This window comes from Lithobates pipiens, unplaced genomic scaffold, assembly GCF_037356315.1.
Source record: "Lithobates pipiens isolate NorthernLeopardFrog02 unplaced genomic scaffold, aLitPip1_a1.2 Scaffold_19, whole genome shotgun sequence".
NCBI classification, from domain to species: Eukaryota; Metazoa; Chordata; class Amphibia; order Anura; family Ranidae; genus Lithobates; species Lithobates pipiens.
This window is the reverse complement of record NW_027507764.1, coordinates 485874332-485902172: the sequence shown is the minus strand read 5'-3', so window position 1 is coordinate 485902172 and position 27841 is coordinate 485874332. Positions and strand designations below refer to the sequence as shown.

Genomic DNA, 27841 nt, shown 5'->3' with positions numbered 1-27841 from the left:
TGGCCAAGAATTTACTTTCCACAGTGGGAATCAACACTGCTACTCGATCCCCCACTTGGAAGTTCCTAATTTTGGCTGCCCTATTATAGACCCGTCGTTGAGCCTCCTGGGCTTTTTGTAAATGTTCCTTAACTAGTGGCATCACAGTTCGGATCCTCTCCTGCATTTGAGAGACATATTCAAGAACACTCTTATGCTGAATTGGTTCACTTTCCCATTCTTCTTTAACAAAGTCCAGCAATCCGCGAGGTCTCCGCCCATATACCAATTCAAAGGGCGAAAACCCAGTGGAGGCCTGGGGCACTTCTCGGATAGCAAACAGGAGAGCTGGTAACAGGCAGTCCCAGTCTTTCCCATCCCTTTGTACCACTCTCTTGAGCATAGACTTAAGGGTCTTATTAAAACGTTCTACCAATCCATCTGTTTGGGGATGGTAGACCGATGTGCGCAGCTGTTTAATCCAGAACAGTTTGCATACATCAGCCATAACCTTCGACATAAACGGGGTGCCCTGGTCTGTGAGTATTTCCTTGGGAAAACGTGTCCGTGTAAACAACTGGAATAGTTCCCGGGCAATAGCCTTAGAGGAGGTATTCCGCAGGGGTAGTGCCTCAGGATATCGAGTGGCATAGTCGAGGATCACCAGTATGTAAGAATGACCTCGAGCCGACTTTACCAAGGGACCCACTATATCCATGGCTATCCTTTTGAATGGGACCTCAATTATGGGCAGAGGGACCAACGGGCTCCGGAAATGGGTCGCCGGAGCGGTCAACTGACAGGTGGGACAAGAGGTACAGTATCTCCTTACCTCTGCTTTCAAGCCTGGCCAGTAAAACTGGTCGGCGATCCGTGCCTCCGTCTTTTCAACTCCCAGGTGTCCCCCTAAAACATCATTATGGGCCAGGTCCAGGACCTTGCGTCTATGCTGTTGGGGTACCAATAATTGTTCTACCACATTTTCTCTCACTTTAGTAACCCGATAAAGCAATTCATTACATATTGCAAAATGTGGCCACCGCTCATTAGCACCTGGCTCTTGGGGCTCCCCATTTATTACTACAACCTTTTCCCGTGCCCTGGCCAAAGTGGGGTCCTGCATCTGGGCAGTACCAAATGCCCCCTGGGGAACACCCAAATCTGGCAAGGCAGGGGTAGAGGCCACTTCCTCATCCTCTTCCCCCAGCATTACCTGAAGCGGGGAAGGTCCCCCCCTCAGTATTCAGGTAGGTCTGTGAACCCCACATTTTGACATCCTTAACAGTGTCAGCACTACTTTCATCACCCTTAACCAAATCCTTAGCATTTTTATCAACTGGGTCCATATTACGAACATGCGGTATCTCAGGGTTATTACCCTCAACAACAGGAACAGAGGGACTAGTTTCTTCCCAGTCTCTGGACCTTTCAGATAGTTCTCCTTGTCCCCACAGTTTTGCAAATAATGGACAGTCTCGTCCTATGATAACGTCATGTACCAAGTTCTTTACCACCCCCACCTCTTGAGTACCAGTGCCACATGCTGTGGAGATGGACACCGAGATGAGAGGGTACTCTCTAGTGTCCCCATGAATGCACACAACCCGTAAATTTTTTCTTACCGGACTGATATTCCCAATTACTCTAGGGTGAACCAGGGTTACCATGCTTCCGGAGTCCAGCAAAGCCCGTGCAGGGTGGTGGTTCACTTGGACTTCACACTCAAATTTCCCCTCTCCAAGGTCAAGATGTGTTGTACACGCTTTATGGGCATAAAAAGACCCCCTCCGAAGAACCCCGCATTCCATGGGTTCTTCCTGCAATGGGCAGTGGGCCCGGGTATGGCCCCAGGCATGACATCGCCAACATTGTACATCCCCTCCTCTCTGAACAGGAACAGGTCGCTGAGAGGGTAACGGGTGTGACTCTTAGCCTTCCGGGGTGTTGGTTCCAGGGCTCCTGGGGACATCCTTTCGAAGGGCGGCAGTTGGTCGGAAAGGCCGTGGCAGACTGGGCCCTTGACGCTTGGCGGGGCCAAGCAGATCCTCCACCACTGTATATCGTTCCACCATCTCAACAAGGAGGTTCACAGTTTTGGGGTCTCCGTGGCTGACCCACCGTTGAAGGTCGTCTGGCAGTGACCTTAAGTATCGGTCCAGCACGACCCGCTCCACAATTTGGGGGCCAGATAACACTTCGGGCTGCAGCTATCTTTTTACTAGTTGCACCAGGTCATGCATTTGAGATCGCGGTGGCCGGTATGAACGATACTTCCACTGGTGCACTCGTTGGACCCGAACAGCCGTAGTCACCCCCAACTGAGCCAGTATTTCTGCCTTTAGTTTTTGATAATCTTTAGCGTCTTCTGGTGGTAGGTCAAAATAGGCTTTTTGAGGATCTCCAGTGAGGAAGGGAGTAATTAAGCCGGCCCACTGGTCCTGGGGCCACCCTTCTCTCTCTGCCGTCCTCTCAAATGTAGCCAGAAACGCCTCCTCGTTGTGGTGCGTTTTTTGTACCTCCAGCTCGGTTGCTAAGCGCTGAGTAGCTTCCTCATGGCGAGTCTGCACTTGCATATTAGCCAAGGACAGCTGTTTAATTAGCTCCTCCATTGTTTCAGCTTTCAACAGTTGTGCAGCTTTAACCCAGGACATAAATTCACTGTATTGTCCCTTTAAATGTCAGTTCAAATCCAATGCAAAAAAAAATAGCAAGAAAAACGCCTGTTACTTTGTCCTGCCCGCATTCGAGCACCACTTGTAATGTTCGGGGGACCAGGTAGATCGCAGGACACAGGCTTTTCACACAACAAGGGGTTTATTAAATTTAAAAAGCTTTACAGCAGCCAAAAACAAAAGGAAAAGGTTTTTAGTCTCATCGACTTGCAAAGTCCAGAATAGCTGTCTCTATCAAACAGTGCTTGATCTTTTATGTCAGGTAGCTTCCCCTGCCAGGAGGCTTCCAAGCAGAACACTGCTGTCCACTTCTGTTGCTGCAACCCAGAACAAACACCATCCACCATCCACCATCCACCATCCACCATCCACCATCCACCATCCACCATCCACCATCCACCATGTCTTCTCCACTCCTCCACACTCATCTACCACTTCCTGTTTTTAAACACACTTCCTCTAACAGGTGGGTTAATCAATTTTATTCCCTTAAAGGGACCACAAACCAAATAGAGGGGAAACATAGCGTCCTTCCAGGACCCAGCCACGGCGTCCTGTACAATATAAATATATATATATATATATATATATATATATACACACATATACACACATTGTAGTCAGTGTAGTGTATACTATTTATACAATGCAGGCAGTGTATTAATATATATATATATATATATATATATATATATATATATATATATATATATATATATACAATTTGCATTCCATGTAGATTATATATACAGTGCAGACAGTCTATACTGCACTGCAGGCAGCAGTGTAGAATATATTTACAGTGCAGTCAGTGTACAGTATATAATAGTGTATTGAAGTGGTTAAGGGGAACCCTGTGACAGAATTAAGAAACAAAATGGCATGGGTTCCCACCTCCTTGTGCATACCAGGCCCCTTCAGGTCTGGTATAGGTTTTTTCCACAAATTTTTTTTTAATAAAGGAGGATAAAGTTGCATGTACAATACATTGAATAGATATTTGAAAGGAGCATTCATGACAATATTCAGGTCATGGACAAAGGAACTGCAGGATTAATTGAACATGAGTAACTCTTGAAAAAAATAAACATTATATGAAATGACCGACAATTGTATGTCCTAAGCAGAGACAAGTCTTATCATAATTGGTTGTTGTCCATGGGGAACAATATCAACAGATCTGTCCATGGAGTTGAAAAGAGCATTAATTTTGTGTGTATGGTATAGTAAGCTTTGTGTGTCTCTGGTGGGAAAATGGCACATTATGCCGGTTATTTCAATGTGGCGGCATTGAAAAAGTGTAGGGGGTGGGGCTAAGTAGACAGAGGGAGATGGGTAAGAGGGGGAGATTGGGGGGGGGGTAAGGGAGGGCAGGGGACAGCATAGGGGAGAAGGGGGGTAGAAGAAGGGGCGGGGAGGGAAGTAGGAGACCATTCCTCATCTCCAATCCCCTAGTTTCGGTCAAGCTATGACAAAATCAGTTGTGTTCAGGTCGGATGAGAGGGTATCACAGAGAAAAGTGGGGTTTATATCCTTCTGTAGTTCTGAAATGTGTCCAGCATGCCCAAGTATTGGAAAATTTCTGTATGCGGTCTTGTGAGGTGTAGATCAATTCTTCCATCTCCTCAACCTTTTCAACCCTTGTTAACCATTCTCTCATGGTCGAGGTGTTAGTTGACAGCCAATGAACAGGAATGCAGAGTCTAGCCACATTAACCATGTGCATGGCCAATGATTTATGATAGAATTGTTTAGGCAGGGTTGTATGATGGAGGAGATATTGAGCAGAGTTGTAGGTCAGTGTGTGGGTGGTGACTCATGTTATTATGGAGTGTACCTCCTTCCAGAATGGTTGAAGCGCAGAGCACTCCCACCATCCTCCCTCCTTTACCCCTCACCCCTCTCTCATTCCCTCTCTCTCTATCTCTCATCCTCCCTCTCTCTTTTTAATTTAATTTGTTATAAAAATAGTTTGCATGCGTGGGAGTGACAGCAACGCAGCCTTGCCAAGGCAAGGGACTGAAGGCACAAAACCTGGAAGGAGGATCGGGTGAAGATGGAAGCACCCGGGACCCACTGGATTGATCACAGCGCAGTGCTGGAGGGCTCAGTCTGACAGGTAAGTGTACCGTAATGTGCTAATATGCTGTGCATACTAGTACATTATGGCATAAACTACCTCAGGGCCTCTAAAAAGTAGTAATGTTACTACCGCTTTAATATCACAGGATCCCAGGAGCCTCTCATGGAGCCCCCTGCTGACCCGGTGGCCCTTGGGCAGTGACAGGGTGCATAGTTGCCAATATTTCAAAAAATATTTTCAGTGACCCTTTTTTTAACCAGTGGTATATTTAGAGTAGCTCACATCCCCTATGTTCCGTCATACATCACAGTAGTAATCACAAAATTAAATGAGTAACAATAATGGGCAGAACAAATATGAGGAATGAGAAGATTTCCTTTAGTTAAACTAACAAAAGTGTGCCCATTCTAGAGCTGGCAACATTGAGGGTATTCAATATAATTTTAAAGAACTGTTTTTGTGGGTAAGAGGCATAGGGGAGGAGTTTTGATGGTATAACAGTGGGCACTATGTACAGGAGATGAGTGGGCAGAGTATGACAGTGGGCAGTATGCGCAGTAGAGGGGTGTGGGGGGTATGCCAGTGGGCAGTATGTACAGGAGAGGTGTGTGGGGGGTATGGCAGTGGGCACTTTGTACATGAGAGGATTATGATGGGTATTACAATGGGCATTATGTACAGGAGAGGAGTTTGGAGGTTATGCCAGTTGGCAGCATGTACAGAAGTGTGAAGGGTATTATGGGGGCAGTATGTACAGGAGAGGAATGTGGAGAGAAAGACAGGTGACAGCATGTACAGGAGAGGAGTGTGGAGGGTATGACAGTTGGCAGTATGTACAGGAGAGGAGTGTGGAAGGTATTATGTGGGCAGTATGTACAAGAGAGGATTGTGAGGGGTATGACAGAGGGCACTATGTATAGGAGAGGAGTTTGGAGGATATGACAGTGAGCAGTATGTGCAGGAGAGTAGTGTGGAGGGTAAGACATTGGGCAGTATGTACAGGAGAAGAGTATGGAGGGTATGACAGTGGGCAGTATGTACAGGAGAAGAGTGTGGAGGGTGTGACAGTGGGCAGTATGTACAGGAGAGGCGTGTGAAGGGTATGACAGTGAGCAATATGTAGAGGAGTGTGGAGGGTAAGACAGTGGGCAGTATGTACAGGAGAAGAGTGGGGAGGGTATGACAGTTGGCAGTATGTACAGCAGAGGAGTGTGGAGGGTATGACAGTGAGCAATATGTACTGGAGAGGAATGTGGCAGGTATGACAGCAGGCACTATGTACAGGAGAAGATTTTGGGGTGGTATAACAGGGGGCACTATGTATAGGAGAGGAGTGTGGAGGGTATGACAGTGAGCAGTATGTACAGTAGAGGAGTGTGGAGGATATGACAGTGGGCACTATGTACAGGAGAGAAGTGTATGACAGTGAGCAGTATGTACAGGAGAGGATTGTGAGGGGTATGACAAAGGGCAATATGTATAGGAGAGGAGTGTGGAGGGTATGACAGTGGACAGAATGTGCAGGAGAGGAGTGTGGAGGGTATGACAGTGGCCTCTATGTACAGGTGAGGAGAATGAAGGAATCTGGGAAGGGAAAATGTAAAGGGTTGTGGAATGATATTTAGGGACTGCGTAGTGGTAAGCGGGCCATATATGGATTGAAATTAAGTCAATTAAGCAGAGACCAGCCATGTATGGGCTAGCTGGTTTGTACACAGGTCAATCTATTAATTGACTTGAGTACAACCAGCCTGTCAGGTTTTTCCCAAAATAATCCGTGCTGTCAGCTATAGTTAGCAAGACTGATCATTGTATTCTGTGTGTAGGCAAGGCTCCCCACTGACTGAACACAATAACACTGCGGGAGTGATTCCCCCATCCACAGGTCAGCAGGTGAGAGGGTGTGTGGGGGCAGGCTGGGGAGAGAGGTCTGTCAGCAAGGGGGTGTGAGGTGGTCATGGAGGGATATCAATTAGCGGGTGGGGGGGTAAGTGGGAGTTGGCTAACATGGGAAGTGGCTGAGGAATGACCTGGTTGGTAGGGAGAGTGAAATGGATGATGTGTTTAAGTTTCTTTCACATTTGCGGTAATGCTTACTTCCCTCTGAAAAGTGATCTGTGGTGGATTGCTTTTCAACGAGTGGTATAGCAGCAGCTGACAGGCATTCGTGAGGTGCTACTATCACTCCTTTTTTTTTTTTCACATTGCTGAATGGTAGTTTTACATTGTTGGATTATGCTGCTACTCAAAGTTGGCCTGCAGTTGCAGAGTGGCCCCATTGAAATCAATAGGCAATTTTTGTAAAGAGTAAACTAGTGCGCTCCACCTAATATGTCATAAAAAAATTTTTTAAAAATTTTTTAAAATATTTAAATAAATACAAAATTGATGCGCATAGGAAGCAGCCAGCATAAAAACAGTGATCTCTGCACTAAAAAATAGGTATATAAATTAATAAGAATGCGGCGCTACCTAAAAGTACTAAAACTTATAAATGAATAATAATCCCAAAATCAATATAAATCAAATAATATCGACTAAATGAAACATGGATATAATAAGAAATGAATCCATATAGATAATCCAAATAAAGATACGTGTGCACGCAATAAATGTGCAACAATTAGTGAATAAAAGTCTGTGAAAAATTATCAATCCAGTGATTAAATAGAAATAATTTGCATAAGTAATCCAAATATAAACAAGCGTATAAAAAATATATATATATATATATATATAAAAATGTATAAAAATATATAAAGTGAAAAATCCGTGAAAAAACAAATGTAGTGACTATTTAGATAATCAATATACACACGTGATTGTCCATAAATAAAGTGCACTGATGACTGATGAATTGCAAAAAATATACAAATAAAGTTCATGCAAAAAAGTGTGAAGAATCAATTCCCAAGAGTGGCAAATCACTGCAAACTTCAGTGCTTAATGGGTGCACCAACTATTTTCCCCAGCCTCTCACCTCCAATAGCTGGTAAACAGGCACTGTGTAAAAGGATAACTGCTGGCTTCTTAATCTTTCAGTCACACTGCTCCACCGCTGTTTGTATTTCACTGTAAGGTTATATATTATATGCCCTCCTAATAGCTCCAGGAAATCCAAGCCATATAAAGTGGAAAAACACAGAGGGCTTTCATGTGTAGTATCTTCGCTTTTTTATTGAAATAAACAGGTAAAATCCACACTTACATTCACAAATACAGCAGAGTGTGCAGCAATCGCGGACTTCCGGTTTCGGCCGTAAACCGGAAGTGATAGGTCCGACACCAAATTCCTTCCCTGACGCGTTGCGTTACAGAACGTAACTTTTTCAAAGGGTGAAAAAGTTACGTTCTGTAACGCAACGCGTCAGGGAAGGAATTTGGTGTCGGACCTATCACTTCCGGTTTACGGCCGAAACCGGAAGTCCGCGATTGCTGCACACTCTGCTGTATTTGTGAATGTAAGTGTGGATTTTACCTGTTTATTTCAATAAAAAAGCGAAGATACTACACATGAAAGCCCTCTGTGTTTTTCCACTTTATATGGCTTGGATTTCCTGGAGCTATTAGGAGGGCATATAATATATAACCTTACAGTGAAATACAAACAGCGGTGGAGCAGTGTGACTGAAAGATTAAGAAGCCAGCAGTTATCCTTTTACACAGTGCCTGTTTACCAGCTATTGGAGGTGAGAGGCTGGGGAAAATAGTTGGTGCACCCATTAAGCACTGAAGTTTGCAGTGATTTGCCACTCTTGGGAATTGATTCTTCACACTTTTTTGCATGAACTTTATTTGTATATTTTTTGCAATTCATCAGTCATCAGTGCACTTTATTTATGGACAATCACGTGTGTATATTGATTATCTAAATAGTCACTACATTTGTTTTTTCACGGATTTTTCACTTTATATATTTTTATACATTTTTATATATATATATATATATATATTTTTTATACGCTTGTTTATATTTGGATTACTTATGCAAATTATTTCTATTTAATCACTGGATTGATAATTTTTCACAGACTTTTATTCACTAATTGTTGCACATTTATTGCGTGCACACGTATCTTTATTTGGATTATCTATATGGATTCATTTCTTATTATATCCATGTTTCATTTAGTCGATATTATTTGATTTATATTGATTTTGGGATTATTATTCATTTATAAGTTTTAGTACTTTTAGGTAGCGCCGCATTCTTATTAATTTATAATAGGCAATTTTTATAGCCGGTGCTGCCTGTCAAACTCTGCAGGCTCCAAGCTGTCCACTGAGTTCAGTGCCTCTGACAAGAAGTGAGGAGAGGCACTGTGAGCTCATCCTCTCAGTCTGCTGCAAACAGAGTGTGCCAGCTTGTATTTAAACTGGTCGCTCTGTATGTAGCTTCTGACAGGCTGCTCAAGGGGCCCAGTATCTCCGGAACCATAGATGATAGGAGTCCCAAATTTTGAACAGTGGTGGGGTAGGTCTTCGCTGAGCCACGACCCTCAAAGTCAATCGTTTTTTTTTTGTTTTTTTTTGGGCAAATGGGCCTATCTTAAGGTAAGGGGCCTGGAGCTGCAGCTCCAATAGCCCTATGTTAATCTGGCCCTGGGCTTATGACCTCTCCCTCCCCAACCTTAGCGTGCCATGTGTGGCTAAGATATCTAATCTTGTTAGTATGATACTAAAGCTAGCCATACACAGATGAAATTTCCTTCCTATTCTCCTGCTGTATCAGCATTAAATTTGATCTGTGGATGGTCCTGCCAGCACCACCTTGCTTGGTAAACTTTTAAAATCAAATGTGTGGGGTGAAATATTGTCAGTAAAACAGAGACCAATTAGCTGCAGTCATTGCTCGGGTATTTTGACAGCCAGCACCCAATAACAGGCTAGATTTTCTGTTTAATGTAGAATCTGTTAGAAATCTACAGTATATGTATAGCCAGCTTTAACCTACCTAGTCAAATTGGGTAGGTAAGAGGTGGCCCAAAACAGTAGATCCAGTTCAGTATAAACTCTAGCACGTGAAATTGAGAACAGAGATAATTGCCCTACTAGTCTCCAAAGACAGGAAAACTGACTATCTGGGTACTGATTGTACCAAATACACATTGAATAAAATAAAGTTTTTTATTTATACAAAGAGATAAAAAGAGGATACCCAAATACAGATAGGAACATAATTTCCAAAGTTCATACCAAAACAGTGTTTAAAGTACAGACTGTCTATATGTGTGTTTCATAGTGTGCTCCAAGGTGGAGACAAAAGGTACGGAACATGTGATCCTCTGCATGTTTCGCAGGGCTCTATTTCTTCATCAGGAGGATAGTATCTGGAATGGAGTAACAAAATATACATAATAATCAAGGAAACAAAGACAGAAGTAAAGTATAATAAGCATGGTTGATAGATGGGGAATCTGCCGCTTACCCATAGAGCAGCACACAGAGCGAAGACCGAGGCACCTCTGATGTTCCCCTACGGTGGATACGGGCGACATGTACAAGTGGATTAATTGATCCTCTGTAGCAATTATACAAAAATATATATGTATGTATAGATGCTAAACGTATGTATAGCAAGAAAAGAAGGAAGAAAAGAGGGGGGGGGGGGGGGGGGTAAGGGAAACACCTTAATCTCCTCCTTTTCATTTCCCTTTTCCTGGGTGCCTTTCCTGCTTTCTCCCATGGTTTTCTTTTTCTTCTTTCTCCTCGTCCCACCTTTTCTTTCCTCTTTTCTTCCTACACATACAGAAAACTAGTTCTGGTGAGTCTGGTGACTATGAGAGAGTGATTAAAGAGAGTGCTTATTTGCAACAACTTGAAATATACTGGGGCTGACTTATTAAAACTAGAGAGTGCAATATCTGGTGCAGCTCTGCATAGAAACCAATCAGCTTCCAGGTTTTATCTTTAAAGCTTAATTGAACAAGCTGAAGTTAGAAGCTGATTGGCGACCATGCACAGCTACAACAAATTCTGTGTGCTGCAGTTTTAGTAACTCCCCCATGTCTACTTATATTAAGGCCAATTTAGTGAAGTCAAAAGTCTCTCAGAAGAACAAAAAGCGTATTACATTCAAAATAATAAAGTATAGGGTGCAAGTATGATTGTTTAGAAATAATTGGACTTTTTCTGTTAAAACTACACTTGATTGCTGTCCTTGATAACCAAAAGGATAGAACAGAGATAAGACATTAATTAAAACAACCACAACTATCATTATAAAATATATGTGTAAATGTGTAATGCCGTGTAATTTAATATGTTAAACTGTAATGATCAGCAATAGCTCAGTAAACACAAAAGGAGTGTATATGCTTTGTAATCAGCATATAGTGATAAGATGCTTACCCTATATCAGCACATACAGCATGTATGGTTCAGAAGATAAGTCAGTTCTAATGGGTGGTATGCAGTTTTCAGCCAATAGAAATGCATCTTCACCATTGTGAATGGTATCCTAATGCTTTAAAAACTGGCAAGATTTTCAGTTTAACGTGGACCTTTCTTGAGTTGCCAAGCTGATCTAACGTGTATTACACCAACTCCCGATCATCACAATGAGTCTATCTGCAAGTGAGAAGTCTGCTGTGCTTTCCATAGTGGGAAAGATTGGATCTCAGGGCAGTGCTCTGGGCTCTGAGGCTTTGACCAGGTAAGGTTCTTTTATTCTTGGTTATATTTTATATAAACAAATACAGTGTGCAATTTCAACTGGTTGTTTAATGTAAAAGCAGAGGAGTTCTTAGATTAATGTAACAAGTTAAACTTACAAACATTTATTCATTACATGGGTTATGTCATTCTAGTTCTATGATCTATGTGTATAGTCTTCTTAAAAAGCTAAGATACTACTGATAAAATGTATAACCTGTCGCTATCCTACAAAACTAAACATTCGTTTTCAGCGGAAGTGAAGCATCAATGAAAATTGAGAGATAGATATAAGTCATGGGTGCTCAACCTGTGGCCCTCCAACTGTAGTGGAACTACAAGTCCTATCATGCCTCCGGGAGTAATAATTGTAACTGTCAGTGCCTTGCAATGCCTCATGGGACCTGTAGTTCCACAAACGCTGGAGTGCCACAGGTTGAGCACCCATGGTGTAAGTCATTAGTGATTACGACTACTGGTATTTTATGTATCATACATTATGTACCATTTGTGTGCAAATCGTTTTCTAATTCTCTAAGGCACATTTCTTGAAGGACAGCACCGTTCTTCTTTTCCTAGCTTTAACACCAGTGAAGGAATACAAATTTGATAACTTTTCTTTTCTGTTGTCTATACAAACAGTAGGAAAAATGTGCTTACTAAATGCGTACAGTTTAACAGGGAATTAGTTATTACTATAACCTACCATATTAACCACAGAAGCATAATATCAGGTCAGAAGTGTGTGTGGATGGATTTATTTCAAATCATTTCCATGTATTAATATCTGTTTTTTTTTTTTTTTATGTTTAGGCTTCTCCTTAGCTTCCCCCAGACCAAGACGTATTTCCCCCACTTTGTCCTGACCCCTGGCTCTGCTGACCTCAACACACATGGTGGAAAGATTATTAATGCTCTTGTAGGTGCAGCCAATCACCTGGATGATCTTGCTGGCAACCTGTCCTCCCTCAGTGACCTGCACGCCTACAACCTAAGAGTGGATCCAGGAAACTTTGCTGTAAGTACTACTGAATATTTATATACAATAATAAGATAACTTGATTCAGGTGAACAAAATGCATTGCATTTAAATGTGTTTTCAGCATTATATAGTATTGAAACTCAGGTGGGCATTTAGGTGACCAATATATGACCATATCAGCCTTTAGGAAAGTTGTCATGACAAACATAGAGCCTGTTATTGCTGACCTATCTAAAAATACTAGCTTCTGCTCATGATTATTCCCTACATTCAAGTTTTTTTCTGAGTCAAATAAGAATTTCAAGTCAAAACTCTTGATATGCATATTTGTTGGGTCACTAACTTTGGAAGGTATTGAAGCCAGAGAGTAACCATTATAGGCAGGTAAAGTATGGTAGTATTGTATCCCTTGATTTGAAGAAGAGCACCTTCCACCAGATACTTTCATTGTGTACATTTTAAAAGAAGCAGTTTGCTCTGTAACCTTTAAAGGATATGTCCAGCCTGAGTTTGTTTGGCTGGGCTTCACCTATGGGTCACAGGAGTACAATTAATGTTGCACTCCTGTGACCCATTTTCAGCAGAGAGCAGTCTGAAGTCCACTCTCTGCTGACGTCACACAGGTCATTGGAGGCACTGCATCATCCTGACTCTGGGAGTCTGGATCCACCAGGTGTCTTAACTGAAGGCCATCTCAGCCTCTCAGTGAGCCACCCCTTCACAGCTCAGTGCTCCAGTGAGCATGAAGGAGCAAAGCAAGAGACCTGCTCTCTATTCAGGAGCTGAGAGAACCAAGCCATCAGTGATGTTCGATCACTCAGTTCTCAGTGAAGAGGCGCCAGGGGACATATGCAGCATCGGATCGATGCTTCATCCACCTAGGTAAGTATGATTCTACAATAACCCCCAAACCCATACTTCTCTTTTAAGAGTAAATTAATTTAAAAATATCATTTCAAAAAGTAGTTTGGACATGACTGTCCTTATTAAATAATACAAGTGTTTCTGTCCATGTACACAAAAATAATATATTCTCTATTTCTCTTTTGCAGCTGCTGTCTCACACTATCCAGGTGGTCTTGGCTTCTCACTTCCCTGGTGATTTCACTCCTGAGGTTCAGGCTGCCTTTGACAAATTCCTTGCTCTAGTCTCTGGAGTCCTCACCTCCAAGTACAGATAAATCCACCCTGTATAACAGGCTACATCAGAAATTACAGCAAGGAAAACAACATGCAATGAAGCGTTCCCTGGGCCCATTTTGGTTATAACCTAGTTGCAATGGTTTTTGAAGAGTATTTACTTGTGTAAATTGTCCATCAAATATAAATCTGATGTGCTCTTAAATAAAACTGCCACTTTTTCTCATTTCTGCCTCAACTGTATTATTATCTTTTTTTGTTTTTTGATGGTTTTATATTAATGTATTCAATTGCTCTCTTTAAAAAAAATCAAATCAGGGGCTTACCATTACCAACTCAGCCTCAAACTTTATTAGGTTGAATGTGACACCCATTTTATACATTTCTTAGCAAAAAATTTTTGCTTGGGGAAATCTCCCTCTCTCCCTAATAGGATGGGTGAACTTACTTAAAGGAGAAGTCCAGCAAAAGCTAGTTTGGCTGGGCTTCTCCTATGGATCACAGGAGTGCAATTCGTTTTGCAGTCCTGTGACCCGTCTTTAACAGAGAGCAGACTGAAGTCCACTCTCTGCTGACGTCACAGAAATCTGACTGACGTGGGTTACTATGAAGTGTTTTTAGGGGGCCCAGATCACCCTAGGTCTTAACTACTTCTATGAGGTCAGTGTTATGTGCTTGGATGGTTGCCCATGATGAGGAATCTGGGGGTCCCTTCCCACTTTCGCCTCATGCACCTTTGTGGAGAAATTCCAATCTGCCACAATTTTTTGCCTTTGAAGATCCAGTGGTCTGGACGAAATTCAGGATTAAAAAGATTGATGATGTCACCACAAATGGGCAGCTGAAGTCTTTTGATGAACTGAAGTCTCTACATCAGTTACTAAATACCTATATTTTTGGCTATATACAGCTAAGACACGCATATCTAACACAATTTAAACATGTAAGGGATTTGTTTTCAGTGTCTGCCCTTGCTAAGGGAGAAAGATCACCAAAAGCCCATATCTACTATCTACAAGTTCCTTTCCCCTGAGACTGTTCGGCTCATGAGTGTGTGTAGAGCTAAGTGGGAGTCTGTGGTCCCTGGTTTGGACACAGAAGATTGGGAGGATATCTGGGATGTACCCTTTACCAGACTAATCTCGACCCATGACCAACTGATCCATTACAAATGTCTGCATCATATATACATAACCCCGGCGAAGATAGCTAGAATTTTTGGATCAGTCACCTCTTCTTGCTGGCATTTTTCTGCAAGGGGGGCTGACTGTATGCATATCTTCTGAGATTGTCCTGGTATACAGAAATACTGGATGGATATTTTAATGTGTGTACAGGAGGTGACAACTGTCTAGTTTAGTCCTTCTATAAGGATCTATCTGCTCGGGCTGGTGGATGATTTGGCCCCTACTACAGCTATACAGACCTTACTTACTCTTATTATTTTATCATTATTATAAAATATAATAGAATTTAATCATCATTATTTTTTCATGATTGGAAACACATAGTTCTGTCTTGGCAGAGTTCTACTCCTCCATTGGTAGAGTTCTGGAAGGTTTCAGTGAATAGGGCACTACTTTTTTATAAAGCTGCATATCTGAACAGGGGGGCACTTCTCAAATTTGATAAGATCTGGGATGGATGGATGGCCTCACCTCTCACTGTAACAGACGACTAGTTTTAACCTTTTGTTAATGTTATCCTTTCTGTTCTATGAGACCTTCTGATATGCACCTCATCACCTCCGACAAGGTGGGTTGGTGGGATTTCAGCAAAATTGTATGGTAGGACACACAAATTATATTCTCTGGAGAGAGTGGGTATTTTTTTTTCACATGGATCCGTGTGCTTTTAGTTAATTATAGGAGGGAGGGGTGGTTTGTGTCTCTTCTGAGAAGGCGGTGTGGGTCAGGTTGGCAAGCTTCACAGGCAATGTTCATGTCCAATGTTATGCACTTTATTTTTATATGCTATATGTCGGACAATTTTGACACATTTTGGCATGTCATTGGCATTTATACAGTGATCAATGCTATAAAAATGCATTGATTACTATAAATATGTCACTGGCAGTGAAGGGGTTAGCACTAGGGGGCGATCAAGGGGTTATCTGTGTTCCCTGTGTTCTAACTGAAGGTGGATGTGATTTGCTAGGGGAAGATATAGATCTGTTTTCATTCTTTGTAAGAACACACAATCAGTCTCTTCTCCCCCTCAGAGAACCGAGATCTCTGGGTTTAACCACTTGACTACTGGGCACTTAAACCCCCTTCCTGACTAGACCAAATTTCAGCTTTCGGTGATGCAACACTGTACCCAAATGAAATGTTTGCCCTTTTTCACACAAATATAGCTTTCTTTTGATAGTATTTAATCACCGCTGGGTTTTTATTTTTTACACTATAAATCGAAAAATACTGAAAATTCGGTAAATAAAAAAAACAAAATGTGTAGGTTTCTGTTAAAAGTTAGCAAATTAGAAATGTCTCTTCATAAATTGTGGCCACAATTTATACTGCTACATATCTTTGGTAAAAAATAATCAAAATTGGTGTATATTATTTGGTCGGTGAGAAAGTTATAGAGTCCACAAGCTATGGTGCCAATCACTGAAAATTGATCACAGATGAAGTACTGACGGCCTATCTTATTTCTTGAGACCCTAACTTGCCAGAAAAGTACAAATACTCCCCAAATAACCCCTTTTTGGAAAGTATACATTGCAAGGTATTTAGAAAGAGGCACAGTGAGGTTTTTGAAGTTGTATTTTTTTCCCACATTTCTTTGCAATATCAAGTTATTTTCTTTTTTTTTTTTAACAAAATTGTCATATTATCAGGTTATTTCTCACACAGCATATGCATACTACAAATTACACCCCAAAATACATTCTGCTTCTCCTCCCGATTATGGCAATACCACAAGTGTGAGACTTTTACACAGCATGGCCACGTACAGAGGCCCAACATATAGGGAGCACCAGCAGGCATTCTAGGGGCATACCTTTCAAGTCTAATTTGACTATCTAATTACAATTTGAGGCACTGTAGTAGCAAGGATGGGAACTTATGTGTAGGGATGAGCTTCGAGTTCGAGTCGAACTCATGTTCTACTCGAACATTGCCTGTTCGCCTGTTCAGCGAACAGTGAACAATTTGGGCTGTTCGCAGCAAATTCGAAAAGCCGGAACACCCTGTACAAGTCTATGGGAGAAATCTAAAGTGCTCATTTTAAAGGGTAATATGCAGGTTACTGTCCTAAAAAGTGTTTGGGGACCTGGGTCCTGCCCCAGGGGACATGGATCAATGCAAAAAAAAGTTTTAAAAACGGCCGTTTTTTCAGGAGCAGTGATTTTAATAATGATTAAAGTGAAACAATAAAAGTGTAATATTCCTTTAAATTTCGTAGCTGGGGGGTATCTATAGTATGCCTGTGAAGGGGCGCATGTTTCTGGTGCTTAGAACTGTCGCTGCACAAAGTGTCATTTGTGCAGGAAAAAAAGTCTTTTAAAATCACTTGCGGCTAAATTGTCGGGTCTCCGTAATACAGAGAACACTCAATGAGTGTTCTCTGTATTAGCCGACAATTCATTCATTCATTGATTAAAAAAAAAAAAAAAAAAAAAAGCGTGGGGGTTCCCCTAAATTCAATCAAAAGGCCCTTCAGGTCTGACATGGATATTAAGGGGAACCCCGTGTCAAATTAAAAAAAAAAATTGACGTGGGGGTCCCCCTAAATATCCATAACCAGACCCTTCAGGTCTGATATGGATATTAAGGGGAACCCCGCATCAAATTAAAAAAAAAATTGACGTGGGGGTCCCCCTAAATATCCATACCAGACCCTTTATCCGAGCACGCAACCTGGCAGGCCGCAGGAAAAGAGGGGGGGACGAGAGAGCGGCCCCCCCTCCCTCCTGAACCGTACCAGGCCACATACCCTCAACATTGGGAGGATGCTTTGGGGGTCTGAGACCCCTCAAAGCACCTTGTCCCCATGTTGATAAGGACAAGGGCCTCATCCTCACAACCCTGGCCGTTGGTTGTGAGGGTCTGCGGGCGGGGGGCTTATCAGAATCTGGAAGCCCCCTTTAACAAGGGGACCCCCAGATCCCGGCCCCCCCCTGTTTGAAATGGTAAGGGGGTACAAAAGTACCCCTACCATTTCACAAAGAAAGTGTCAAAATGGTTAAATAAGACAAACACACTTTTGAAAAATTCCTTTATTAAAAATAAAAAAAATTAAAAAAAAATTCCAGCGGTGCTAATCCACTCTTGCTATCCAGCGACGGGTCTCCGGGGTCCAGCGATGGATGATCATATCCAGCGACGGGGGATCTCTCAGTCCAGCGCTGTCCATACCTCCTTCTTCTGTCTCCACTGCGGAGACACTGCAGAGAGCCGAGCGCTGACATTTCTTATATTGGGAGGGCGGGGGCCACCCGTCACCTGACCCCGCCCCTCTGACGCAGGAGAGGGAAGCCAGGGGTTCCCCAGTGACGTGTGGGTGACCCCGCCCCCTCTGATGTAACGCAGGTTTCCGTTACATCAGAGGGGGCGGGGTCACCCACACGTAACTGGGGAACCCCTGGCTTCCCTCTCCTGCGTCAGAGGGGCGGGGTCAGGTGACGGGTGGCCCCGCCCTCCCAATATAAGAAATGTCAGCGCTCGGCTCTCTGCAGTGTCTCCGCAGTGGAGACAGAAGAAGGAGGTATGGACAGCGCTGGACTGAGAGATCCCCCGTCGCTGGATATGATCATCCATCGCTGGACCCCGGAGACCCGTCGCTGGATAGCAAGAGTGGATTAGCACCGCTGGAATTTTTTTTTTTTTTTTTTTTTTTTTAATAAAGGAATTTTTCAAAAGTGTGTTTGTCTTATTTAACCATTTTGACACTTTCTTTGTGAAATGGTAGGGGTACTTTTGTACCCCCTTACCATTTCAAACAGGGGGGGGCCGGGATCTGGGGGTCCCCTTGTTAAAGGGGGCTTCCAGATTCTGATAAGCCCCCCGCCCGCAGACCCTCACAACCAACGGCCAGGGTTGTGAGGATGAGGCCCTTGTCCTTATCAACATGGGGACAAGGTGCTTTGAGGGGTCACAGACCCCCAAAGCATCCTCCCAATGTTGAGGGTATGTGGCCTGGTACGGTTCAGGAGGGAAGGGGGGGCCGCTCTCTCGTCCCCCCCTCTTTTCCTGCGGCCTGCCAGGTTGCGTGCTCGGATAAAGGGTCTGGTATGGATATTTAGGGGGACCCCCACGTCAATTTTTTTTTTAAATTTGATGCGGGGTTCCCCTTAATATCCATATCAGACCTGAAGGGTCTGGTTATGGATATTTAGGGGGACCCCCACGTCAATTTTTTTTTTTAATTTGACACGGGGTTCCCCTTAATATCCATGTCAGACCTGAAGGGCCTTTTGATTGAATTTAGGGGAACCCCCACGCTTTTTTTTTTTTTTTTTTTTTTTTTAATCAATGAATGAATGAATTGTCGGCTAATACAGAGAACACTCATTGAGTGTTCTCTGTATTACGGAGACCCGACAATTTAGCCGCAAGTGATTTTAAAAGACTTTTTTTCCTGCACAAATGACACTTTGTGCAGCGACAGTTCTAAGCACCAGAAACATGTGCCCCTTCACAGGCATACTATAGATACCCCCCAGCTACGAAATTTAAAGGAATATTACACTTTTATTGTTTCACTTTAATCATTATTAAAATCACTGCTCCTGAAAAAACGGCCGTTTTTAAAACTTTTTTTTGCATTGATCCATGTCCCCTGGGGCAGGACCCGGGTCCCCAAACACTTTTTAGGACAGTAACCTGCATATTACCCTTTAAAATGAGCACTTTAGATTGTGAACGTTCGAGTCCCATAGACTTTAATAGGGTTCTAAAGTTCACACGAAGTTTAGGTCTGTTCGCAGGTTCTGGTGCGAACCGAACAGGGGGGTGTTCGGCTCATCCCTACTTATGTGGCATGGATGAGCTGTGTTTCTGGATGGCTGAGTATGGCTGGGTGGATATGGCTGAGTGTGGGTGGGATGGCTGGGTATGGCTGAGTATGGATGGATGAGTATTGCAGAGTATGGATGGATGGATGAGTATTGCAGAGTATGGATGAGTATTGCAGAGTATGGCAGAGTATGGATGAGTATTGCAGAGTATTGCAGAGTATGGCAGATTATGGATGAGTATTGCAGAGTATGGATGAGTATGGATGAGCATGGATGAGTATGACAGGGTATGGCAGGGTATGCCAGAGTATTGCAGGGTATTGCAGAGTATTGCAGGGCATGGCAGAGTATTGCAGAGTATTTCAGGGTATTGCAGAGTATTACAGGGTGTGGCAGAGTATTGCAGAATATTGATACACAAATAAAGTCTTTTGGCGCTGGAATGAGAAGACTGTATCGGATCAAACTCAGATCGTACCGGAATATTGATATAAATATTGGATATCTAGTGCAGCTGCCAGCCACTTAGGAAGAAATGGGTGAACCAAAAATAAATAAATAAAGGCAGCGCTGTAAAAAACCTATATAACAAATGTTCAAATAAGTATATTCAAACAAATTAATTTATTGAATGCTTAACAAAGTGTATTGAGTCTAAAATCATATGCAATTGCCCGTGTGACTAATCTTCTCAATATGGTACACCAGTCATTGTGTAAAATGAAGCACTTTAACATAAATTGTATGCGATACCGCCAGATGGCCCAGGGTTAAGATGACCAGCTGACTCCAAATTTAGATCTCTGATGTGTGCACTGACAACCCAGGATGTAAAATGGGGTAAAGTTTTCACAGAGAGTTAAGCTCCAGGCAGTAGCTATAGGTATGAGTTTACTACATCCTGCTGTACACTCCAAGCTGTGGGTATGTGTCTCCCACTGCAACCGCTTCAGCGGATTGGAAGCTGGGGCTGAGACAACGTCCTACGAAAAACTCTCAATGGATCTTAGTGGATCACAGCACAGCCGCTGGACCCGCAGAGCACTCGTGCCAAGAACCGGAAGCAGCAGTCACTCGGAATCAGGGGACCCGAAGGGGAGGAAGTTGCCTCCGATGGACTGGATTGTTAATCTTGTCATTGTCCTAGCAACCGTGGCTGACATGTTTTGACGCATGCGCCTTCTCAAAGTCACGAGTCGGACGATCAGGGCAATGCAAGCTATAAAGGCACCTCTATGGTGGTGGGCGGAGAACAGCACAAAAAGGATGTTAACCCCTTACATGTTACAAATAAGCATAAGAGTATAAATAATGTCAGCAGTGGTACATTTTTCATAAACGTAGAACAACAAAAAAAGAAAAAAAATGAAAATTCATAAGTAAACAATAATAAGAATGAATAAGAATGAAACCTAAACATGAAAAATTTAAAAAAAAAATCCCATAATGCACATTCCAACTATTAAAAAATAATAGTAGTAATAATAAATGAAGATGAAGATGAAAATAAAAATAAAAACATAATAAAATAAAAAATGATTGAATGTATGAATGAAAAGATGAAAAATATAATAATATATTAAAAAATATATATTAACGCTTTTTTGAGGATAAATTGTTCAAAAACCCACTCGGTCAATTTTGACCCTTAAAGAATTACTTAATGATACTGAAAACACCGATCTCCTCGTTGAGGCCTTCAGGTGATAGGGACCCAAATATATATATCCAGAAAGTCTCCCTTCGACAAAGAAGGGAGAATCTTTCATTATCTGTTAAGGTGCCCCTTGGAATGGCCTCAATAGCAAATATCTCCATATGTCTAAAATCTTTATTGTGAACCTGACAAAAATGCCTGGGGATGCTATGTTTTGTACATCCTTTTTTGTCAGCCGGCGATGCTCACCCACTCTGACGCGTAGGGCACGTATTGTGCGACCCACATATAGGAGGCCACTTGAACATCGCAGGACATAAATTACAAACTCAGTAGAACATGTGATGAACTGCTTAATCTGAAAAGACTTGCCTTTGTTTGTAATTATCACTGATTGACCATGAGGGATCGATTGGCAAGTGAGACAGCCTCTTTTTTTGGTATTGAAAAATACTGACTCTATTATCAAAATACGTTCTAATATCAAATGTGGATCTATTACTGGGTTTGACCAATCTACTAGGTGCAATGATATTTTTTTATTGTTCGTGAACGTCTGAATGTTACCTGTGGTTTGGGGGACAGTGCTGGAGGTAAGATATGGTTGAGCTTCGAAATGTTGTAATGTTTAGTACTAATTGCCTCAGCTGTGGCTTGGGCCTTCCAGGCTGCGATCTGTGTGCGCATGTGAGTGTGCAATTATTATGCGCGTGTGCACCATTGTTTTCCTTTTCCTTCTCCCAAGGAGGCTCTATATGATTTTACTTAGCCAGTTCCCCTTCTGTCCTTTTTCCATTCCCTTCCCCCCACTTTCCTCTTTTCCTTCCTTTCATAAAGCTTCCCCCCTCCTTCCCCCCCTTGTGTTTCCCTTTCCACCCCCCTCCTTCTGCCCTGCCCCGCCCTTCCTCCTTCTTCCTCCTCCCCTTTGGTTTTCATCTGCTCCTTTTCATTTCCCTTGACCTGGGTGTCTTTCCTCCCCTTTCCTGCTTTCTCCCATGGTTTTCTTTTCTTCTTTCCCCTCTCCCCTCTTTCTTTTATTTCCTCTTTTCTTCCTACACATACAGAATACTAGTTCTGGTAAGTGTGGTGACTATAAGAGAGTGATTAAAGAGAGTGCTTATGTGCAACAACTTGAAATATACTGGGGCTGACTTACTAAAACTGGAGAATGAAAAATCTGGTGTAGCTCTACATAGAAACCAATACTGGCAGCCAGTAAAAAAAAAGGCAATTTTCTCCTGCCAGTAAAAGGAAAAAGTTGTCATTAAAAAATATGGCTGTGATTTTCGGCTCAGTCCAGAGCCAGCCGGGACCATCTGAGTCCCTGCTGCAGTGTATTCAGGTAGCTCTGGTGGAGGCAGTGCCCGAATATGTCGTGTGATGTTATGGTGCAAGGGAGCCAAGCAGAGTGGCCAGAGCCTTGTGTGTGGGTCTGCAGGACAGGAGCACGGCAGGTCGGGAGCAGGACTGTCAGTGTTGCTTAGACTAGCGTGGACTGAAGGGAACTGTCCCTGAGCTACTTACTTACTATATTGAAAATAAAATAAGAATTATGTTTTTTTACCTAATATCTACCTTAAATCACATTGCTAAATGCATATTGTATTTGTTTGTAGCCTAAATGCTAAAATTGGCACTTAAAACTGTAATTTCGTAACTTTTGGAAATGCCAATAAAAACTTGGATGTGCCAGGAAATGTTGGGTGCTGTCAGTAAATTTCAATCTCGTAGGTTGACAACACTGGAACAAGCTGAGCTTAGAATCTGATTGGCGACCATGCACAACTACAGCAGATTCTGTGTGCTGCAGTTTTAGTAACCCCCCCCCCCCCCCCCCCCCAACTTTAGTTAAGTCAAAAATCTCTTAGAAGACTAAAAATATTATTACTTTCAAAGTAATAATGTAAAGGTTGCAAGTATGATTGTTTAGAAATAATTGGACCTTTTCTGTTAAAACTACACTTGACTGGTGTTCTTGATAACCAGAAGGATGGAATAGAGATAAACATTAATTAAAACAATCACAACTATCATTATAAAATATATGTGTAATGTCGTGTAATTTAATATGTTAAACTGTAATGATCAGCAATAGCTCAGTAAACACAAAAGGAGTGTATATGCTTTGTAATCAGCATATAGTGATAAGATGCTTACCCTATATCAGCACATACAGCACGTATGGTTCAGAAGATAAGTCAGTTCTAATGGGTGGTATGCAGTTTTCAGCCAATAGAAATGCATCTTCACCATTGTGAATAGTACCCTTTAAGCTTTAAAAACTGGCAATATTTTCAGTTTAACGTGGACCTTTCTTGAGTTGCCAAGCTGATCTAACGTGTACTACACCAACTCCCGATCATCACAATGAGTCTATCTGCAAGTGAGAAGTCTGCTGTGCTTTCCATAGTGGGAAAGATTGGATCTCAGGGCAGTGCTCTGGGCTCTGAGGCTTTGACCAGGTAAGGTTCTTTTATTCTTGGTTATATTTTATATAAACAAATACAGTGTGCAATTTCAACTGGTTGTTTAATGTAACAGCACATGAATTCTTAGGTTAACGTAACAAGTTAAACTTACCAACTTTTATTCATTACATGGGTTACATCATTCTAGTTCTATGATCTATGTGTATAGTCTTCTCTAAGCCCTTTTACACACGGTCGGAGATTCCGACGGAATGTGTCCTATCGGACCGTTTTGTCGGATGATCAGACTGTGTGTGGTCTCCATCGGACTGTTTCCGTCGGAGTATCCGACGGACCAAGTTTTCCAACTTGTCCGTAAAATTTTCAGACAAAATGCTCCGATCGGACATACTCCGATCATGTGTAGCCTACTCCGATGGACAAAGTGCCACGCATGCTCAGATCAAATTCCTAGACCAAAGCTATTGGCTACTAGCCTGAACGTAGTCCCGTCGTAACAAAATAACGTCATCACGTTATGTACAATCGGATTTTCCGACAACTTTGTCCGACCGTGTGTATGCAACAGTTTCGGACAAAATCCATCGGACAAAATCCATCGGACAAAATCGGTCGGACAAAATCCAACGGATTTGGTTGTCAGAATGTCCGACCGTGTGTACAAGGGCTAAGATACTACTGATAAAATGTATAACCTGTCGCTACCCTACAAAACGAATCATTATTTTTCAGGGGAAGTGAAGCATCAATGAAAATTGAGAGAAAGATGTAAATCATGGGTGCTCAACCTGTGGCCCTCCAACTGTTGTGGAACTACAAGTCCTATCATGCCTCCGGGAGTAATGATTGTAACTGTCAGTGCCTTGCAATGCTCATAGGACTTGTAGTTCCACAAAAGCTGGAGTGCCACAGGTTGAGCACCCATGGTGTAAATCATTAGTGATTACTACTACTGATATTTTATACATCATACATTATGTACCATTTGTGTGCAAATAGTTACCATCAAAGCATGAAACAAGGATATCATTTTGTCTAAGGCCAATTTCTTGAAGGACAGCGCCGTTCTTCTTATGCTAGTTTTAACATCAGTGACGGAATACAAATTTGATAACTTTGCTTTACTGGTGTCTATACAAACAGTAGGAAAAATGCTTACTAAATGCCTACAGTTTAACAGGGAATTAGTTATTACTATAACCTACCATATTAACCACAGAAGCATAATATCAGGTCAGAAGTGTGTGTGGATGGATTTATTTCAAATCATTTCCATGTATTAATATCTGTTTTTTTTTTGTTTGTTTTTTATGTTTAGGCTTCTCCTTAGCTTCCCCCAGACCAAGACTTATTTCCCCCACTTTGACCTGACCCCTGGCTCTGCTGACCTCAACACACATGGTGGAAAGATTATTAATGCTCTTGTAGGTGCAGCCAATCACCTGGATGACCTTGCTGGCAACCTGTCCTCCCTCAGTGACCTGCATGCCTACAACCTAAGAGTGGATCCAGGAAACTTTGCTGTAAGTACTACTGAATATTTCTATACAATAATAAGATAACTTGATTCAGGTGAACAAAATGCATTGCATTTAAATGTGTTTGCAGCAATATATAGTATTAAAAATCAGGTGGGCATTTAAGTGACCAATAAATGACCAATATATGACACTAAATTTTGTGTCAGTCTTTAGGAAAGTTGTCCTGACAAACATAGAGGCTGTTATTGCTGACCTATCTAAAAATACTAGCTTCTGGTCTGTTATGATTATTCCCTACATTCAAGTTTTTTTCTGAGTCAAATAAAAATTTGAAGTCAAGCCTCTTGATTTGCATATTTGTTTTGGGTCACTAACTTGGAAGGTATTGAAGCCAGATACTAACCATTATAGGCAGGTAAGGTATGGTAGTATTGTATCCCTTAATTTGAAGAAGAGCACCTTCCACATACTTTCATTGGGTACCTTTTAAAAGAAGGCGTTTACTCTGTAACCTTTAAAGGATATGTCAAGCCTGAGCTTGTTTGGCTGGGCTTTACCTATGGGTCACAGGAGTGATTCGTTTTGCACTCCTGTGACCTGTTTTCAGCAGAGAGCAGTCTGAAGTCCACTCTCTGCTGACGTCACACAGGTCATTGGAGGCACTGCATCATCCTGACTCTGGGAGTCTGGATCCCCCAGGTGCCTGGACTGATGGCCGTCTCAGCCTCTCAGCGAGCCACCCCTTCACAGCTCAGTGCTCCAGTGAGCATGAAGGAGCAGAGTAGGAGATGCTCAGGAGCTGAGAGAACCAAGCCATCAGTGATGTTCGATCGCTCGGTTCTCAGTGATACTTCTCTTTTAAGAGTAAATTAAATAAAAAAATATAATTTCAAAAAGTAGTTTGAACATTACTGTCCTTATTAAATAATACAAGAGTTTCTGTCTATGTACACAAAAATAATATATTCTCTATTTCTCTTTTGCAGCTGCTGTCTCACACTATCCAGGTGGTCTTGGCTTCTCACTTCCCTGGTGATTTCACTCCTGAGGTTCAGGCTGCTTTTGACAAATTCCTTGCTCTAGTCTCTGCAGTCCTCACCTCCAAGTACAGATAACCCCACCCTGTATAACAGACTACATCAGAAATTACAGCAAGTAAATCAACATGCAATGAAGCGTTCTCTGGGCCCATTTCAATTACAACCTAGTTGCAATGTTTTTTGAAGGGTATTTACTTGTGTAAATTGTCCATCAAATATAAATCTCATGTGCTCTTGAAATCTGCTCCAATAAAACAGTTTTTTTTTTTCATTTCTGCCTCAACTGTATTATTATCTTTTTGTTTTTTGATGGTTTTATATTAAGGTATTCAATTTCTGTGTCTCTTTAAAACAAGTCAATGCAGGGGCTTACCGTTACCAACTCGGCCTCAGACTTTATTAGGTTGAATGTGACACCCATTTTATGAATTTCTAAATTTAGAAATCACAATCTGCCACAATTTTATGCCTTTGAAGGTGTGGTTAAACCCAGAGATCCCAGTTCTTGCCATGTCACAAGTCGCCATGTCTTGCCACGTCACGAGTGATCACAGGAGCCCGAACGGCAGACGCCCGCGTCCCCGGCAGAGCGTGCACCCCTAGTGGCCAAAAAAGGAAACAACGTAACATAACGGCGATTCGTGCAGCTGAGCCATGTTGATGCAGTACAACTGCAGCGGCTGGTCAGCAAGCAGTTAAATTTTGAATTTTTGAAAGCATTCCTACTTTACAGCATTTCTTCACACCTGCCTAAAATTTTTGCACTGTACTGTGCATATATGGAAAATATCTTCAGGTCCTGGTTTCTGAATTGCCAGCAAAGGCTGTTGGTTCAGCTAAAGGATGCCAGTGGAATTACACACCCATCCATACACCAGGTTGCTATTGATTGTCAGCAAAATTTTCCGATTTATAATGAAATATTTCAGATTGCTGCTGTTTCTGCCAGTGCAGTCTGTCTGGGTCTTGTTTACTACTGTCCCTGCTAAGTTTGTGCATTTTTGTTTGCAGTTCAATGTATTGGGTTATAACAGTTCACTCACTCTGAGTTTACATTTACAACCAAACAGCTAACAGATGAGGATGAGAGTTTGCTCTACTCTTCCAGGTGTTGGTCCTAGGAGTACTGACACAGTGCATGCAAACTGGCTTATGGCCTCTCCATCCCCAACCATAGCGTGCCATGTGTGGCTAAGATATCTAATCTTGTTAGTATGATATTAAAGCTAGCCATACACAGATCAATAAAGAACAGTGAGGGTCCCTCGCGCTATCTATATAAAAAATCATAAACTATGTAATTGCAGCTATATCTGGAGTGTGTACCGTGCACTCATGTGAATAAATAGTAAAATGGAGTAGATAAGCGCAACAAAAAATAAACTGGTCAAATGGATCACTAACAGTGCAAAAAACAAATATGTGCAAATAGATACTGTGCAAAAAAGCTGTGCAAAAACCACAAATGTGTGCAAAATTGCAAATATTCTGTGAGGAATAACAGTGTTGTGCCAAACGTGATGAACACCAAACCACTGATATATTCCTATAAGGTAAATGGCAGTTCCAAATACTGTGCAAAAGAGCAAAAATGTGCAAAGAATATGTTGTGCAGTAAACAATGTGCAAAGACTCTGTGCAAACAAAGGGGAAAACCACAGATTGTACAAAAATCCTATGACTATAAATGCAGTGAATACTGCGATTAATGCTATGCCAAAATCACAATAATGATGAACAGTATAAACGTGCTGTTTTT

General features: G+C 42.0%; 3 protein-coding genes and 1 long non-coding RNA gene across 6 annotated transcripts in view; 2 read left to right on the top strand and 2 right to left on the bottom strand.

Annotated features, from left to right (window-relative positions):
* Window positions 1–27841, bottom strand: part of RALYL (RALY RNA binding protein like) — a 1540715-nt gene that overhangs the window by 781075 nt on the left and 731799 nt on the right. The window lies entirely within an intron of this gene.
* LOC143997368 (uncharacterized) lies at window positions 9863–10782 on the bottom strand. Its single transcript, XR_013277680.1, has 3 exons — window positions 10364–10782; window positions 10163–10255; window positions 9863–10064 (listed from the first exon to the last, which is right to left on the bottom strand). It is a non-coding gene; the product is annotated as an uncharacterized LOC143997368 (long non-coding RNA).
* Window positions 11230–13736, top strand: LOC143997367 (hemoglobin subunit alpha-3-like). The gene is made up of 3 exons (XM_077492945.1): window positions 11230–11389; window positions 12202–12406; window positions 13423–13736. Exons 1-3 carry the CDS (start codon window positions 11295–11297, stop codon window positions 13549–13551), a joined length of 429 nt encoding a protein of 142 aa, XP_077349071.1. The 5' UTR covers window positions 11230–11294; the 3' UTR covers window positions 13552–13736.
* On the top strand, window positions 23432–26353 carry LOC143997366 (hemoglobin subunit alpha-3). Its single transcript, XM_077492944.1, has 3 exons — window positions 23432–23594; window positions 24880–25084; window positions 26029–26353. Exons 1-3 carry the CDS (start codon window positions 23500–23502, stop codon window positions 26155–26157), a joined length of 429 nt encoding a protein of 142 aa, XP_077349070.1. The 5' UTR covers window positions 23432–23499; the 3' UTR covers window positions 26158–26353.

What these genes read in the sequence shown, in the direction of transcription:
- LOC143997367 (XM_077492945.1), top strand. Translation starts at nt 11,295, where the DNA reads ATGAGTCTATCTGCAAGTGAGAAGTCTGCTGTGCTTTCCATAGTGGGA. An exon ending in GGCTCTGAGGCTTTGACCAG is followed by an intron (nt 11,390 to 12,201) that starts GTAAGGTTCTTT and finishes TTTTATGTTTAG; the next exon opens with GCTTCTCCTTAGCTTCCCCC. An exon ending in TGGATCCAGGAAACTTTGCT is followed by an intron (nt 12,407 to 13,422) that starts GTAAGTACTACT and finishes TCTCTTTTGCAG; the next exon opens with CTGCTGTCTCACACTATCCA.
- LOC143997366 (XM_077492944.1), top strand. Translation starts at nt 23,500, where the DNA reads ATGAGTCTATCTGCAAGTGAGAAGTCTGCTGTGCTTTCCATAGTGGGA. An exon ending in GGCTCTGAGGCTTTGACCAG is followed by an intron (nt 23,595 to 24,879) that starts GTAAGGTTCTTT and finishes TTTTATGTTTAG; the next exon opens with GCTTCTCCTTAGCTTCCCCC. An exon ending in TGGATCCAGGAAACTTTGCT is followed by an intron (nt 25,085 to 26,028) that starts GTAAGTACTACT and finishes TCTCTTTTGCAG; the next exon opens with CTGCTGTCTCACACTATCCA.